This window comes from Cydia splendana, chromosome 13, assembly GCF_910591565.1.
Source record: "Cydia splendana chromosome 13, ilCydSple1.2, whole genome shotgun sequence".
Classification (NCBI taxonomy): domain Eukaryota; kingdom Metazoa; phylum Arthropoda; class Insecta; order Lepidoptera; family Tortricidae; genus Cydia; species Cydia splendana.
In genome coordinates, this window is record NC_085972.1 from 15,911,770 (window position 1) to 15,929,688 (window position 17,919).

General features: G+C 41.6%; 1 protein-coding gene across 1 annotated transcript in view; it reads left to right on the forward strand.

Moving 5' to 3' along the window:
• The window catches only part of LOC134796240 (pre-mRNA-processing-splicing factor 8), a 30,848-nt gene extending 13,826 nt beyond the window's left edge, over positions 1 to 17,022 (forward strand). The window contains exons 19-36 of the mRNA XM_063768287.1: positions 1,000 to 1,190; positions 1,600 to 1,735; positions 1,941 to 2,110; positions 2,610 to 2,757; positions 3,352 to 3,480; positions 3,774 to 3,934; positions 4,471 to 4,662; positions 5,189 to 5,383; positions 5,922 to 6,093; positions 7,477 to 7,590; positions 8,222 to 8,395; positions 10,109 to 10,302; positions 10,968 to 11,183; positions 11,640 to 11,805; positions 12,251 to 12,349; positions 13,059 to 13,163; positions 15,416 to 15,695; positions 16,828 to 17,022. Coding sequence (XP_063624357.1) covers positions 1,000 to 1,190; positions 1,600 to 1,735; positions 1,941 to 2,110; positions 2,610 to 2,757; positions 3,352 to 3,480; positions 3,774 to 3,934; positions 4,471 to 4,662; positions 5,189 to 5,383; positions 5,922 to 6,093; positions 7,477 to 7,590; positions 8,222 to 8,395; positions 10,109 to 10,302; positions 10,968 to 11,183; positions 11,640 to 11,805; positions 12,251 to 12,349; positions 13,059 to 13,163; positions 15,416 to 15,695; positions 16,828 to 16,988 — 3,003 coding nt within the window. The 3' untranslated portion in view covers positions 16,989 to 17,022. The remainder of the gene's footprint in view (positions 1 to 999; positions 1,191 to 1,599; positions 1,736 to 1,940; positions 2,111 to 2,609; positions 2,758 to 3,351; positions 3,481 to 3,773; positions 3,935 to 4,470; positions 4,663 to 5,188; positions 5,384 to 5,921; positions 6,094 to 7,476; positions 7,591 to 8,221; positions 8,396 to 10,108; positions 10,303 to 10,967; positions 11,184 to 11,639; positions 11,806 to 12,250; positions 12,350 to 13,058; positions 13,164 to 15,415; positions 15,696 to 16,827) is intronic.
• Positions 17,023 to 17,919: the final 897 nt, after the last annotated feature.

A 17,919-nucleotide genomic window follows, 5' to 3' on the forward strand; every position in this document is an offset into this window, starting at 1 on the left:
TTCGGTTATCCGTATAGTATAGGTATAGACAATTTCTATTTTTTTCTCTTATGGAGTTCTGATTTATACAACCGTCAAAATCAGTGGTGGGCAAAGTACGGCCCGCGGGCCATCTCCGGCCCGCGAATGGATTTCATCCGGGCCGCCGCCGGTCGCATGAAATAATTACAATATGGGCTATATGGCATTGGCCCTTGTATGGCCCACGATTATCGCAAATCAAAATAAATTTTGGCTACAATTCTGGCCCTCCACTTAAATTTCCTAAACTTTCTGGCCCCCCATGAAGAAAGTTTGCCCACCACTGGACAAAATTGTAGCTGCATTATGCCTTGAACTTTATTTTTGTATTATCCACACGTACACAATATAATCCTAACTTTGTCAAATTGTGTAATGTGGCTATTTTGCGTCAAATCCGGTAGTTCAAATTTTTTGCACACTTATTTATGATGTTGGTCCAATGAATAATCCAAGTTTGTGACCTCGAGCGCCGAACGCAACTTAGTCAAAAATCGAAAAAACCGCGAAAATTTCGGTTTATCTTTTAGATTTGTGCGATTATAAGCTCAAAAGACTAGTTTTTGATAGTAGCTTTTCAGGGCGTTTTTGAAGTAGACTAAATTTGCTACAGTACGACACTAGAATTGTCTCTGTACATCTAATAGTTTCTGAGATAAAGCCTTTCAAAATTTCAATTTTTTTCAAATTTGTATTCGTAGGCTAAGTGCAGTGAGTATGCACTTTTGTTTCAGGCGATGCCGCTTGGCACAATTGTGTCTTTCTTGTTATCTTATGAATGTATAAAACTGGGAAATCTTCTGTGAAAGTTTCAATGTGGTGTTATTGCATTTTGACCATTTCAAAGAATGGGGTCCCAAATATAAGTTGGGGCCTACACAAACTGGAACACAAGACTTAACTGCTCACTAGTAGATTAGGTCATAATTTAAAAAGAAAAAGCAAAACAATTTATTTCAATGTTAATTTTGTTCACAGTCTGACCTTCGCTGGTCAAAGCAAACCGACGTGGGAATCACCCACTTCCGCTCCGGCATGTCCCACGACGAGGACCAGCTCATTCCCAACTTGTACCGCTACATCCAGCCGTGGGAGGCCGAGTTTGTGGACTCGCAGCGCGTATGGGCCGAGTACGCGCTCAAGCGGCAGGAGGCCAATGCTCAAAACCGGTTAGTTATGTCAATACTAGTGCTCTATCATACAGTTTTTCAACAATATGTTCTACGGAGGCTAGTTGATTCCCAAATTCTCTACATCTACATCCTACATCTACATCCAACCCTAGGAGTCCGAGAGCCTGATGCAGAAGGACAACGCTCAAAACCGATGTGTTTGGTCAATATTTAAGAGAACTTAATATTATTACTAATGTACGGTTCTCGCGTAAGGGTGATATTCTACTTGTCCAAGATCTTTGTCCAATGTGTATTTGCGTCTCCTATTTTGCTTAAAAAAATGTGGACAAGTAGAATACCACCCTAAGAAACAGTGGCGCGGTCAATAATTCCCTAAGCAAAGAGGTACTATGTACCAATTATTTGCGATTTTTATATATAATTTGTGTATTTCTTTGTGTAGACGACTGACGCTAGAAGACTTGGAAGATTCATGGGACAGGGGTATCCCTCGTATCAACACGCTCTTCCAGAAAGATCGCCACACGCTCGCCTATGATAAGGGCTGGAGAATCCGAACTGAATTCAAGCAATACCAGGTGAGAACAGCTTCAAAAAGCCCATATAAGTATTACAACTAACAACATATTGTCACTTATAATTATAATAAATTCTACATAAAATGTTGCTTGTTAATGAACCCCTCCAGTACCCAGGAATAGATAACTTCAAAACGGCTCTTTTTTCAGACGCCTTCGTTTCTTTAGCGTTTGGCAGACAATAAGATAGATTTTCTATATACAGGTCCTGAAACAGAATCCGTTCTGGTGGACGCACCAGCGGCACGACGGCAAGCTATGGAACCTGAACAACTACCGCACTGACATGATCCAAGCGCTTGGCGGCGTCGAGGGCATCCTCGAGCACACGCTCTTCAAGGGCACATACTTCCCCACCTGGGAGGGTCTCTTCTGGTGAGTACGGCGTCACTCGGTCCTTAAACAAGCTGTGGGACCTGAACAACTACGGCACCGACTTGATTCAGGCGCTCTTTTAAGTCCAATATCTAAGAAGCTATCAAAATATACAATTTAAAGACCGTCACACACATAAGTTTTTCCGTTGGCGGTGGACCATGGTTCCGGCGCCATAAAACACACTTGATACTCTTTTCATTTGAGCATAGCCACATTTTTTCTGATATGCAGTTTCTGGTAATCTGTTCATGTTTTTATATAGGCGTAGATACACCCGTCTTGAATGCATAGCGTATACATTATTCACCCATGACTACTGACAGTTGAGTTTCTTCTCGAAAGTGGGCTGTTCTCACAAAACATGACTTGTTAATCGACTTCGACATCCCCTTTTGACCTACTTAAAAATTGATCTGAATTTGTGAAGCACAAATATATTTATAAAGTATTAGGAATAGTTTATACTCCTTTTCATTATCTAGTTGTGTGTGTACAGGGAGAAGGCATCAGGCTTCGAAGAGTCGATGAAGTACAAGAAGCTGACGAACGCCCAGCGTTCCGGTTTGAACCAGATCCCCAACCGTCGCTTCACGCTCTGGTGGTCCCCCACCATCAACCGAGCCAACGTCTACGTCGGTTTCCAGGTAAACATAAATGAACATATCTGTATGCCGTCATGCAAAATAGGCGCTAGTCATCGAGTTGCGGAAACGCCCGTGCTGCAATACATTACATATCTGTATTTGTTTCTGAAAGAATCTTACAAATTTGCGGTTTTCAAACAGATACAGTCGATTTAATATACTTACCCTGTTTAATATGTCGTGAGTCTCACGGAAGCTTTTTTATACATACCTACAATAGGATTTTTCAAGTATTCTAATTTGCCTTAGTTGCAAATTTGTTTCTAAAATCATTTTTGAAGGCATTTCTAACAGTCTATACAAGTCGTAACTTGTCTCGGCTACTTTATATTTACTTATTAGAAATAGCAAATGCTTCCAGTTAAACTAAACTACATTACTTTAATCTTGAAAGTTGAGATTTGACATGATGAATCGCGTAGGGGTCCTGAAACCAGAGGGTCCCTGTGCTCTGGGGGCGGTCCGAGACGCCGGACGCGCTGATCGCCCGTACCGTCGCTCTGCCCGTCCGACAATACGCTATCTGATCAGAGAACATCACTAACTTTTTTCCATATAACTATATACAGTTTTAACAAAGTTTTCTGGTGACAGGTGCAACTGGATTTGACTGGCATTTTCATGCACGGCAAGATTCCGACGCTCAAGATTTCGCTGATCCAGATCTTCAGAGCTCACTTGTGGCAGAAAGTACACGAGTCTATCGTCATGGACTTGTGCCAAGTAAGTCCTAAATACTACAGTTGTATTACCATCTAGAGCGTTTATACTGTGATGTGGTAAACCATCTGTCCATTGGTCCAATGTGTATTTGCGTCTCACATTTTGCTTAATGAGAGAGTGAGACGAAATTACACTGGACTTAGAAATTGGACAGGTGGAATACCACCCTAATAAGCGTCTTGTATGATAAGTTGTATTGATTTGTCATTTTATTGTTTCTTATATACAATTTTAGGGGTCATAACTACAAGAAGTTTATTTAGGCTTATAAATAAATGCATTCCTTTCATTAGGTATTCGATCAAGAGCTCGACGCGCTGGAAATTGAGACTGTCCAAAAGGAAACCATCCATCCTCGTAAATCGTACAAGATGAACTCATCATGCGCCGATATTCTGCTGTTCTCCGCCTACAAGTGGAACGTGTCCCGGCCCTCACTCCTCGCCGATACCAAGTAAGTTAAGGTTAAAATTTTCAAGAAACAGTACAAATTTAGTACCTTCGTTCCTAGTCTAATCCTCATGTCTGAGGGTCGTGATCACCATAAGTCGCTCTGCGCTGTAGTGCTCTCCATCCTGCCCGATTCATTGCCTTCCTTAAGGAACCCTGGAACCCCTCCCGTGTAACCTCTTGAATGGCGTTGAACCAGCGTGTGGGTATCCCTCCCTGTTTTCACATGATTCGTTCAAATTTAGTACCTACATACTGACTAAAGGCTAGGCCACATCGGTAGCGTATGTAGCTCGTCTACGGCTTTCTACGTAGTTGCGATGCGTGCCGCGTTCGTTACGAGTGCTTGCAAGGCAAGTGATGCGCTGCGCGCTTTACGTATTTATTTTCGGCATAAAATATTGATAATAACATATTTCGGCATATTGACCAGCATTTTTGTGCAGAGATCTACCTACATTTCTCCGCCCTGAGAAGTTTATCGCGGGTTGATCTTTTTTTCCTCCAAAATGATCCTTACTGATTTTAATTATCCCTCAGAGACACCATGGACAACACAACCACGCAGAAGTACTGGCTGGACATCCAGCTGCGCTGGGGCGACTACGACTCGCACGACATCGAGCGCTACGCGCGCGCCAAGTTCCTGGACTACACCACCGACAACATGTCCATCTACCCCTCGCCCACCGGCCTGCTCATCGCCATCGACTTGGCCTACAACTTGCACAGGTGACGCTCCCTTAACAAGATTATTTCGCAAGTTTTGCGGCGTCAGTGCGTAAACATACGGAACTATCGAATGTAATGTGAATGTGATGTGTGTGATGTAATGTGGGCTATTTTAAGTTAGAGCAATAGGTTGTCAAAAAGAAATAAGGAAATTTTATTGCCCCGCGAAGCGAATCGGTCTATGAGGACGTGTTTCGCACGCGTGCGTGTTTCGAGCTAGGCAGGTGTCCACAGACCAAGCTGCTTCGCTAACGTGAATCCTAATTACAATTTTCTTACATGCTAGTTTAGTATTCCGACTGTCCAATATTAGATCAAATTTGTATTTGCGTTTCACATTTTGCTTGATGAGAGAGTGGAGTCAAATATTGGACAGGTGGAATACCACCCTTAGCATGCTCCAGTCGAAACCTATAATATGTTAGTCACATCAATAAGACTAAATCTTATTGTTTGAAATACAAAATAGTCTGTCCCATAAATCTCTTGATTGATCAGCTTTACTCATCTGCACATAATTCCCCAGCGCCTACGGCAACTGGTTCCCTGGCTGCAAGCCTCTCATACAGCAGGCCATGGCCAAGATCATGAAGGCGAACCCCGCGCTGTACGTGCTCCGCGAGCGCATCCGCAAGGCTCTGCAGCTCTACTCCTCCGAGCCCACGGAGCCCTACCTCTCCAGCCAGAACTACGGCGAGCTATTCTCCAACCAGATCATTTGGTAAGTAACTAAAAAAAACAGGCCAAGTGCGAGTCAGAGTCGCGCACGAAGGGTTCCGTACCATTACGCAAAAACGGCAAAAAAATCACGTTCGTTGTATGGGAGCCCCACTTAAATATTTATTTTATTTTGTTTTTAGTATTTGTTGTTAAGCGGCAACAGAAATACATCATCTGTCATGGTTCATGAAATACAGCCTGGTGACAGACAGACGGACAATGGAGTCTTAGTAATAGGGTCCCGTTTTTACCTTTTGGGCACGGAACCCTAAAAATGAAGTAATACAGGCCATGGTGATGTTCTATTTTATTTAATAATTCTATGAGAACACGGCACTCAGTCTAATGACAGTAAAGTTCCGGTAATACTCATTGCTGTGACAATATGATAGTTTGATCAAACAGCATTCATGAGAGGCTTATAAATACATATGTACAGTTTCGATTTAACACATTAACTGAAGCCTGTAGAATTATATAAATATAGTTGAATATTCCGGATTCGATTTCTAGCAAGAACATATTTTTTTGATATACAGGTTCGTAGACGACACCAACGTGTACCGCGTGACGATCCACAAGACGTTCGAGGGTAACTTGACCACGAAGCCCATCAACGGCGCCATCTTCATCTTCAACCCTCGCACCGGACAGCTGTTCCTCAAGATCATCCACACCAGCGTGTGGGCCGGACAGAAGCGTCTCGGACAGGTAAATCTAACCGCTAGCACATAATAAATAATAGTACTAGGTACAGAAGGTTCACTCTCTAACAAAACGCATCTATTACGACCTTCGAGCAACACCGGCTTCCGACACGTCGGAAGGGAGGGGCCCAAGCGATATCTTACCGTACAAATCTTTCTGCCATTTTTTGCGGGGGCTTTCTGGCATTTTTTACATACAAAATCCAATCTGTAATGACGACACAAATACATAGAAAATGACACACGTCAAAGACAAATCTTGCAATCCTCGATCTCTTTGTGTACGGATGAGTCACAAGTGTCACAACACGCACACTAACACATTTTCGTATATGTATTCTGAGAGATGAGAAGTCGGATTTGTCGCTCGACCGATCCGCAATTTGTACCGGGCGAGCAAAATCGATAAATCCAACAATTACATGAGACTAAAATATAATAATTGTGTTTAAATGTAATTAAACGTATGATCTGTAACAAAAAATATTACATGTGAAATGTAACACCTTCTTTTTGTAAATTTGATGTCCCCGACCTCTTTTTACAACAAAAAACCGAGCAATTAGGCATTTTTTCTGCTGCTGTGTTCTCGCGCGCGTCTGGACTCGGTCTAGTGAAAAATCCGAGCGCAACTAGTTTTATTACCCGCGCTAGATCAGTTGATCTTGTACTTAGGCAGAGGGGAAATAGTGCGAATGCCGCCTCCCTTCCGTGTTGCTCGAAGGATATGATCGCTAGGTGACGCAAGCGCGACAGGCGTCCGTTCCGTAGCGGTGCGCGGCAACTACTATGGCTAGACACCAAAATTGGTGTGGGCCGCATGTACTTGTAGCGACGCGACGAAATGGCGGAGCGAGCCACGCCTGCCGCTAGACTGTTCGTGTTGTCCGTACGACCATACTGATTATGAAGTCTAACTTATAAAGTCTAACAACATCTTCCATTTCTGCAGTCGGATATCCAGAACCGGTCTTTTGAATATGTTGCAAACGTTCCAATGGTAAAAACTAGCAGAAACTTATTGTATACTAGCGGCCCGCCTTAACAAATTATACACCTAAACCATCCTCAAGAATCACTGTATTTATATGTGAAAACCGCATAAAAATCCGTTCGGTAGTTTTTGAGTTCATCGCGAACATACAAACACACTAACAGACAGACGTGGCGGGGGACTTTGTGTTTTAAGGTGTAGTGATTTGGCTATACCAACTTCGAATATTAGTTTTCGGTACTATGACTCAAAGTTCAACATTGGTCACATCAAACGTATTTGTAACCTGCACACCAGATTTTTGGACATTTTGCAGATAATAGAGACATGTTCTTCCATGTAAACCAACGAGTCAGCTAGTCTGCTATTATTTATAACCAAATTTTTCTCCAGCTCGCCAAATGGAAGACTGCTGAGGAAGTGGCGGCTTTGATTCGATCGCTGCCAGTGGAGGAGCAGCCCAAACAGATCATTGTCACCAGGAAGGGAATGTTGGATCCCCTTGAGGTTTGTTTCTCGTACATACTATACCCTCTAGCCGCCCAGAGGCCTATTAAAAGGTCTCCCGTTCCATTCCAATTTAAATGTTTATTTCGACAAATCAAAATTGCATTTGACTTGGCACGTTTTGACGCCTGGGCGGCTAGAGGATGCATGTTTCATTCGGTTTAGGTTGTAGTTGTAAACTTTTCCTTATGGTTTTTTAATTAAATCTGTATTTGCTATTAATTTAATTATACACTAAAGTACAAAACCAATAACACAGTTTATTTATAACCCATACATGCCAACAATTATAGTCCTCGTTAATATTGCATAATATTTACTGACAAAAGGTCAAACAAATCTTTATAAAGCTGAGGCTAAATTAATCCATACTCTTTTACTATTACAAATGAAGCAATGCGTTTTGTTTTAAAGTATTCCTTTAAACAATAAATCCATTAGCAAATTTGTAATTATTAACCAATTCATATATAGATATTATAACTATTATAAGCTTAAGCTAGTAATATAAGAAACAAAAATATAGTAAAAACTATATCATTGTTCCTTGTTGTCATCTGCATTAGGGGCAGACAATATTTCATAAAGTTAATTGTTATTTCGCTTATTTATTGAGATGCTCTTTGCGCAGGTCCACTTGCTGGACTTCCCCAACATCGTGATCAAGGGCTCCGAGCTGCAGCTGCCGTTCCAGGCGTGCCTCAAGGTGGAGAAGTTCGGGGACCTGATCCTCAAGGCCACCGAGCCGCAGATGGTGCTCTTCAACCTGTACGACGACTGGCTCAAGACCATCTCATCCTACACGGTTAGTGACACAACCTGGCCACTTGCTGGACTTCCCCAACATCGTGATCAAGGGCTCGGAGCTGCAGCTACCGTTCCAGGCGTGCCTCAAGGTGGAGAAGTTCGGGGACCTGATCCTCAAGGCCACCGTGCCGCAGATGGTGCTCTTCAACCTGTACGACGACTGGCTCAAGACCATCTCATCCTACACGGTTAGTGACACAACCTGCCCACTTGCTGGACTTTCTCAACATCGTGATCAAGGGCTCGGAGCTGCAGCTGCCTTTCCAGGCGTGCCTCGAGGTGGAGAAGTTCGGGGACCTGATCCTCAAGGCCACCGAGCCGCAGATGGTGCTCTTCAACCTGTACGACGACTGGCTCAAGACCATCTCATCCTACACGGTTAGTTATTAGCAGAGCTCGGATTATTCACGGCAAAACAAAACACTATCGGAATCTAGCCAGTGATAGAAACATTATTTTATCGATATCGATAATTCAGTACTAGAAGAAAATACGTCACCAAATAAAATAAATATGTAATAAAAACATGTGTATGAAGTTATATATTAGAAACAGACGCAATTTCTTCTTCAGAATCTACGTCAGTACACACAGCAGCACATGGCATTTTATTTGTGTAATAGTGATAGGAGTAGATAATCATTAGCTTTTCAACATTCTCTGGGAGTAAACAGTTTCGTTTATCACTATAAAGCCATTTATGTACACTAAATGTACGTTCAACTTCACTTGACGTCAAGGGAGCAAATTTATAGAATTCATTTTCAGTTCGGGTAATATTTTCAGATATGTCTCTTAAAATTTCGTAATCAGGATTTCGTTCGAGCACAGCTTCAAATTTGCGTATCACTGGTAAAAGTTTACTCCAGTTTACGTAGCAACGAACAGTATCCAGAATGAGGAAGGATTCCGCAATGGACAAAGTCGAACATTGCAATTGTGCTATTGAAGAGGCTATTACTTCGTAGTTGTCGCGAATGAAATTTAACTCCTGTCGTAACTTGCGCGTTTGAAAACATTTTTTTGCATCTCTTATAGCTGCCGAGTCATTAGCAAGTATGGAGACGACATCACGTATTTGCTCATAGTATTGCGGACGGACGGACGGACAGACATGGCGAAACTATAAGGGTTCCTAGTTGACTACGGAACCCTAAAAATGTATTGAGGCAATACCTGTCATATACTCTAGTAATACTCGATATCGATAAAATAATATTTCAAGCACTGGCTAGATTACGCTAGTGTTTTGTTTTGCCGTGAAAAATCCGAGCTCTGGTTATTAGTGTTATTACGAGTATATAAACTTTTTAAAATTAGATTACACTTTGAATAAGTTTGACACAAAATACCTATATTTGTATACAAATAAAGCTACCATTTTAAAATGAAATTGGATATGGAGGCAAATAAGGAAACAGTTATAATAAAACCACAATCAATAACAAAATAACAATTATCACAAAATATGAATCTGTTTATTTAGAATGCGTACATGAGTTTAGGTAAAAAAACTTTTTTGAAATTAATAAGAGAAGTCGAACGCCTTTCAAATCATAATCCTTTCAAATTCAATCTGATCAAATTGTACGTGATACAGTTTTGTAGGGAAAGGGTCTAAGACTTTACATGCTCGCCCTGCAGATTTTCTGGCGGTGCAAAAACATGAAAATTACGAGTACGTGTGTATAACATGTTGTAATTGTCACAGGCGTTCAGTCGTCTGATCCTGATCCTGCGCGCGCTGCACGTGAATACGGAGCGCACCAAGGTGCTGCTGAAGCCGGACAAGAGCACGCTCACGGAGCCGCACCACATCTGGCCCACGCTCGCCGACGAGGACTGGGTCAAGGTCGAGGTGCAGCTCAAGGACCTCATCCTGGCCGACTACGGCAAGAAGAATAAGTGAGCACGAAGCTTTTTACATTATCAAATTACAACAATAGGCAATATTCAGCCGTCAGATCCTGATCCTGAATCCCCTCTTTTTGAGGTTTTGTAAATAATAACTAAGCTAGATTTGATTCCGGACTCCAGTGTATTCCCATTTGTCCCCGCCGGGCATAGATGGGAATAAGTTCAGCAATCATATGAATCATTCCCATCTGTCCCCACCTCATGTATGGCGGCGGTCAGGTGGGGTTGGAACAAATGGGAATGGGAACACCTTGATTCCTGCAACATTACTTGTATTTCTTTGTATTATGGATAAGTTTTGAATCAAATTAGTATAAACCTTGATTCCTTACAATACTAAGTAGTACTGAAACATAAAGGTGCCCAAAGATCTAGCGAGTGCGCCACAAGAGAGCACGCCTGCCTGTACTGGACGCTTAAGAAACAAGATATAGATACTATAGATGGGGAACAAATCTTACATCCATACCTAACCAACCTATGACACTTTAAACTCTCGCGTTTTGTAACATATGAAATTACACAGATGGGTCTACCGCGATATAATTTCATTGTTTTTACCTTAAATTCCGACGTTTCAGCTGAGTTGCACCAGCTGTGGTCACGGAAAGACTTCAACCAACCATCCATACCTAACCAACCTTTCATTCCAGTGTAAACGTGGCCTCGCTGACCCAGTCCGAGATCCGCGACATCATCCTCGGCATGGAGATCTCGGCACCGTCAGCGCAGCGGCAGCAGATCGCAGAGATCGAGAAGCAGAGCAAGGAGCAGAGCCAGCTCACCGCCACCACCACGCGCACCGTCAACAAGCACGGCGACGAGATCATCACCTCCACCACCAGCAACTACGAGTCGCAGACATTCAGGTGTGTGCCTTAGCGTGATATTCCACATCCACATGTCCAATTTCTTTGTCCAATGTGTATTTTCACATTTTGCTTAATGAGAAAGTGAGATGCAATGCACATTTGACAGATGTAATACCACCCTTATACACTTACTAAAGGCTCCGGGCCCTTTATGATAGTTAAAGTTAGCTGAGAGCAATACTTTATTCTCTCACGATTTCGTCGATAACTGCATAATACGGCGTCAATGCAATATGCCTATTGTCGAGTCAGGGAGACTACAGTCACAGAGCTACCACAGGAAAACTTGCTCGTGTTCTTGGTTTTCTTATAGACCTACTGAAAATCTGACGCCTGTAGTGATCTAAACGATTGATGCGTTGCTTTACACTTTGCCCCGCGTATTCTTAGAAAACACTTCAACTTAATATCACTTACTCCGTGCACATGCGTTAAACTTGTATTCCGTTTCAGCTCAAAGACAGAATGGCGTGTACGGGCCATCTCTGCCACGAACCTGCATCTCCGCACGAATCACATCTACGTCAGCTCGGACGACATCAAGGAGAGCGGATACACATACATCCTACCTAAGAATTTGCTCAAGAAATTCGTGACTATCTCTGATTTGAGGGCACAGGTAATTTTGTCATTTATTCAAATATCTTCTTAGTCGGATACTCTTGTCAGAGCAGTCGTGGTCATTGAGGTCGTTGTACGGCATTTGCTTGCTTCTCTATTTGTTGCATTCCGCACGCACAGATTTAAAGGTGACCCGGTGAGAGCTTTAACTTGGTCGGTCCATCGCATTGAAGGTCGCAATCCAGATTGGGTCTTGTGCCATCCACTCTGCCCTGAACAACAAGCCTCTCCATGGCTTCGTCTTCCCTGCGCGTGACGTGACCGAAGTAGCTAAGGATACGAGAGTGAACGATTGCCCAAAGTCTTTGTGTAACCTTTAGCTCCTGTTCAATATTCAAATATATTCTCAAGGATGTCTGAAAGTGTTTCAACTTATTGTAGTAATTTTAAAAAGCCAATTTTGGTAATGAGCTAATAAGTGCAATAACTTTTTATTTTATTAGATCGCGTGCTACCTTTACGGGACGTCACCCCCCGACAATCCCATGGTCCGCGAGGTGCACTGCGCAGTGCTGCCTCCACAGTGGGGTACACATCAACAGGTAAAATCAGAGACTTTTTTTTTCTAATACTTTTATAATTCATCTTTTATATACAATGCCTGTGACGATGAGTTGAATTCCTTAAATCATCTAAGAATGTGCTAGTAAGTACAAACTTGGGAGTGTACAAAGCTGCGTACAAATCTGGTGCTCCATTCACGCACGTCGCATATCGTATATAAGTAATGCACACAAGTAGTTAGCGACCGTTTCGGATTTTTCGGAAACAGGCGCTATTGCGGCGCGCTCGCTAGACCAGGATGCACCAAGAAAACATACTTCGAAGATTTTTTTTTACTTTGAAACTGAGTTTTTCGATCACTTGCTTCAGACGTAGCAAAGAGAATTTAGACTAGAGGAATATTGTCAAAGTAAATTATGTAGTCAGTACATTTACTGCCATTTTTTGACACAAATGATTAACACTTTAGAACGCCATTTGACTTTGATCCTTATTTTTTCACTGATATGTGTTAAATTTGTTACATATCAAAAAGTATCGCCATCTACTCGACGGTAGGCCAAAGCCAAAGGTATGGTGCCATCTTTTCGAGCGATGGCGCTATACCTATCTTCGAGTAGCTGGCGATACTTTTTGACATTTAACAAATTTAACATAATTATATCGGTAAAAAAATAAGGATTAAAGTCAAATGGCGTTCTAAAAGTGTTAATTATTTATTTACATTGTATGCGTGTATCCCCACAGGTGCACCTCCCGCGGCAGCTGCCGAAGCACCCGCAGCTGGCGCACCTGCAGCCGCTGGGCTGGATGCACACACAACCCAACGAGCTGCCGCAGCTCTCGCCGCAGGTAACCTTAACCTCAAAACTAATCAAATAATATTGTAACAACTGTAAACTGACATGCACAATCTGACAATAAATGATTACTCAACCCTTTACAGTCCAGCGGTCGGCAACCTTTTAGCAGCCAAGGGCCCCATAGTAGTTAACGAAGTTGACGCGGGCCACGCTTTGTTAATATTTATGACTTTATCAGACATTGTCGGTTGTCAATATTACATACAAAATAGCCAGGGAGGCTCGCGGGCCGCCTATTGCCGACCGCTGCTTTACACCTATAGTTTCCTTCGACTGGGGCTTTTAACCTTTTGAACGCCAGACCTGTCATGTGCGCATCATGGTGAACCTTGTCGGAATATAGGTTTGATATAGGGTACTTTGACTTCTAGTCAAATCAATTTCTTTTTTCGAACTGTCAAAACGATTTTGCTACTATGGAATTTATATGAAACACTAGCATGTGACGTCACAATCAAATTACCTACTCTTTATAGTTTTATACGGGTTTTAAAATGGAAATTGTGCCTAAAAATAACTGCTGTCTACGTTTCTTTATTAATCTTCTGATGCTTTATTTCATGCATGGTGTAAAATAATTTATTTTAAATACAGTCAAATACCCTATTGGCTGATGTAGCCGTTCGTCAGTTGCCATCTTTGTATGCTTGGAAACATACTCTTCATGCGTTGTGTTGCGTATGATAAGTATATTTCCAAGCATACCAATTTCAGGGTTCAGATCACATAAGGCATACGTTGCGTACGTGAGCTGTCCCTGCCTTTATAAGTGAGATATTACTCATTTCTTTACCAGGTTTGCATTATCAAAGCCCTGTAAAATATTGTAAATACCCCGCGAGGTAAATATGTATTTTAATTATTAGTAGCTTGCGGTGATTAATTTCCTAATGCATTACCCAGTTCTTTTGAATACCACATTATCCTTAAATGATTTCATTATAAAGTTCCCGACTTGCAATCCAGTCCCCACGATCATGGTATAATATACTCCGCCTGGTACTCTATTCCGAGATTCGCGTATGACCTAACTGACACGGGCCTACGTCATCATGCTGTTTACAGGTTCTCAAATTTTAAAATGTGGGATAATTTTAACCAACGGTGAAAATTATTTTAACGGCATTAATTTTAAGTTATTCATGTAGAAACATAGTAAAATAAAACAAATCGAATGTATTAAATTAAACTTTATTTATCTATACAAGACAAACGTTTGAAAAACTAATTCACAGTTACACATTAATTACCAAGCTTACGACGTAAAAAGTTTGGAAAACACTGCGACTGCTGACACTGAGCGAGAAGGAAATAACAATTAACACGCGTTCGACAAGGATGACGGTCAGGGCATGAAGTTATCTAGATCCGAATTGTCAAATGTGACAGCGCTATCCTGTGTTGCCAGTAATGTAAACAGAATTACCCGAACGTCTGAAATTTCTTTCGTGAATCGGAAGATATTGCTAACGAATAATTAAAAATGACGGGTTATTGTAAAATTTAAGATAAAATACATATAAATGAAAATTATAAAATTATAAAGAAATATTTTAACTTATTAACCATAGGTATAATGTATCCATGTAACATGTTATGTTGAAATAAAGTAGCAATGTTATTGTGACGTAGGCCCGTGTCACTCTGGGAATAGAAGACCATGTTTTATTAGACCATGCCCACGATCAATAACAATTAAATTATTTAACAAATCATAAATAATTTGTAATCAATCCACAGATCGATAGATATGCTTAGTTTTTTTAGGATTTGAAATAAGTTCGCAAAAGTTAGCATGCGGCCCTAAATCGTAGATGCTGAAATTAAAAAGGATTATTGTCCATATTTGTAACATACAATAAAGGATGATACTAATCATGCAAGTTGAGATTACCTTGTTAAAAGATTCAATAGTTAGTTGGAATGTCAACTTTGAATATGTAATTTAAAATTGACTTAGCGCCACTCGCACTATTCCACTAACCCGGGGTTAACCGGTTAAACCTTAAGTTATCATGGTTACCAGTACAATTTGACAGTGGGTTGGGTTTAACCGCTTAACCCCGGGTTAGTCGGATGGTGCAAGTGGCGCTTAGACGGCTTGGAACTGGCTACTTACAGTCGAAGGAGAAAATATTATTCTACAAAAATGAGCAGCAGTACATTTGCGGTAGTCTAAAACCATTTTAGCCATTTAAGACTTCAATGATTTTGAAATAAAAGTGTCTGTTCTTTCCATAGGACATCACGACACACGCCAAAGTAATGTCAGAAAACCAGTCGTGGGACGGCGAGAAGACGATCATAATAACTTGCTCGTTCACGCCCGGCTCGTGCTCGCTGACGGCGTACAAGCTGACGCCGTCGGGCTACGAGTGGGGCGCGCGCAACACGGACCGCGGCAACAACCCCAAGGGCTACCTGCCCAGCCACTACGAGCGCGTGCAGATGCTGCTCTCAGACCGCTTCCTCGGCTACTTCATGGTGCCATCGCAGGGCAGCTGGAACTACAACTTCATGGGTGAGTGCCCGAGTCCCGTCTGTATACAGAGCAGTAGTAGTAAGTAGGCAGAGACGGCGTGACCACGTTGTCGTTACTCGTCACCTGCCACCATACTTCCCTCACTACTTCAGATACCACTCGGCGAGTGTGTGGCCGGTGTATTTCGTCCAAATGAGACAGTGAGTAACCGAATGTGTTTTAGGAAACTATAATCAATATAATCATTGATTTTGGCAAAAGAGAAAGCTACAATAATAATTTTTATTTTCAATGTAATGTAGTTTGTTTCTACCTACTTGTAGCCGATCAACGAAGTTCTCGAATCAATTTACGTATTACAATTAGAATCTAGACATAACTTCAACAGGATAAATAAATAATAAATCTACTTATACTTTATTATTTCTAACATAATTTCCGTTTCCGCTGCTAAATAGACGGAAAACTGCTCAAATTGTTATCAATGTCAGCTGTTTTGACTCATTAATTGTTTATAGATTACATTTAATTTATTATAAAAGAAACAACCCACCCACGATGGCCACGATGGATCTTGTAATAATAATAACTTACTGTAACTTGCTTATTATTCAATAAATTTAAAAAAAAAACCTAGGAAATCACTTGCACTCATCCAATTTTTCAGTTGCAATCTCCTTTTGTAATTCATTACTTACAAGGTATTTTAAACATCCACACGTTGGGGAATGGGGACCCTTTAAGGCGTATCCAGACTAGTAAATTTTTCGCCTATCTGATTAAATTGCCCGATCGAATCAGGACGTGAGGTGCGGACGCAAGAATACCAATTTGTGACGCCAGTATGTTCGTTCTGGGGCATTTTTTCAATTAAGAGAGCTTTAAAATTGAATATACATATATCTAAAATTGGTAATTAATTGGAGATTGATGCCAATTTCATTTCTGATCAAATCGGTCGATTTGATCATCCCGTCTCGATGCCGCTTTACAATCACTGGCGGACTTTTGAGGCGCTTGTAATTGGAATTTTTCAAGGCGACCGAATGTTCTTAAATTTTTTCCATCAATACGGACATCTTAAAACAAAAACTTACTTTATCCTACTTTGGGAAACCCTCGTGTAGTACACAACATAATAGTCGGTATAATGATGAACGTTTCCCGGCAGGCGTGCGGCACGAGCCCAACATGAAGTACGGCGTGCAGCTGGGCAACCCGCGCGAGTTCTACCACGAGGTGCACCGGCCCGCGCACTTCATGAACTTCGCCGCCATGGAGGACCAGGCCGCTCCGCTGCTGGCCGCCGACCGCGAGGACCACTTCGCCTAACTCACACCCCCACCCCCACCCCCACACACTACCACTACCTCAAATTGATGAAACTAGAAAGTCTAGAGACATGTTTCTGTCTATTGTACTTCTTGACTCGAGATGCTTTTAACCTTTTGGACGCCAATGACCGATATATCCGCACCGCAGGTTCAACGCCAAAGACTGATTAATCGGTCACATACCACAGAGCAACATAGACCTACGTGCATATGCATAAAGATCAATTTCAGATTATCAAATCTATCCGAAGTATCAACTTCGGTGACGCCGTCCGCGTGACAGCTTTTTTGTTTGACACGGCGTCGAAAAGGTTAAGAATTCATTTGTGGCTTTCCACTCAGAAGGGTGCTTATGCTTCAAGTGCAATGAGGTCCTCTTTATCTAAAATTCCAACAGAAATTCTGATAGAAAGGTCCGTATTGCACATGAAGCATAAAGACCCTTCTCTGATGGAAAGCCATATATTTGAGTAATCACAATACATTTTACAGTCTGCAACAAACACATAACCAAAATGCCCAATTATATCCTCCCAAGTCCCGAGTTCCTTTTAAAAGGACAGAATCAAATCGAATATTGAACTATAATGGAATTTAAGAAAGTTACAAATTCAAAACTCAAAAAATTACCTTGCGTCTTAGGAGGATTCTAACTAATCCATATTACATATTGATAACAATGGTAAATTGATGCTGACTGTGGTGTTGTATTAAAATTTTGAGGAAACTTGAATTGACGACTTCGCGAATAGTGTAGACGTTGGGACAGTCAGCAGCAGAAGTTGCTAAGTGGGCAATTTGTTCAAAATTTCCTGGACACGCTCTTATTCTCTTAACAATAAAGTCGCCTCAAGATCATTTTGAAGTCCTCGCTCGCCTAACAACTTGCCTAACAACCTGCGGACTAGGTACAGGGATAACTTGGACGT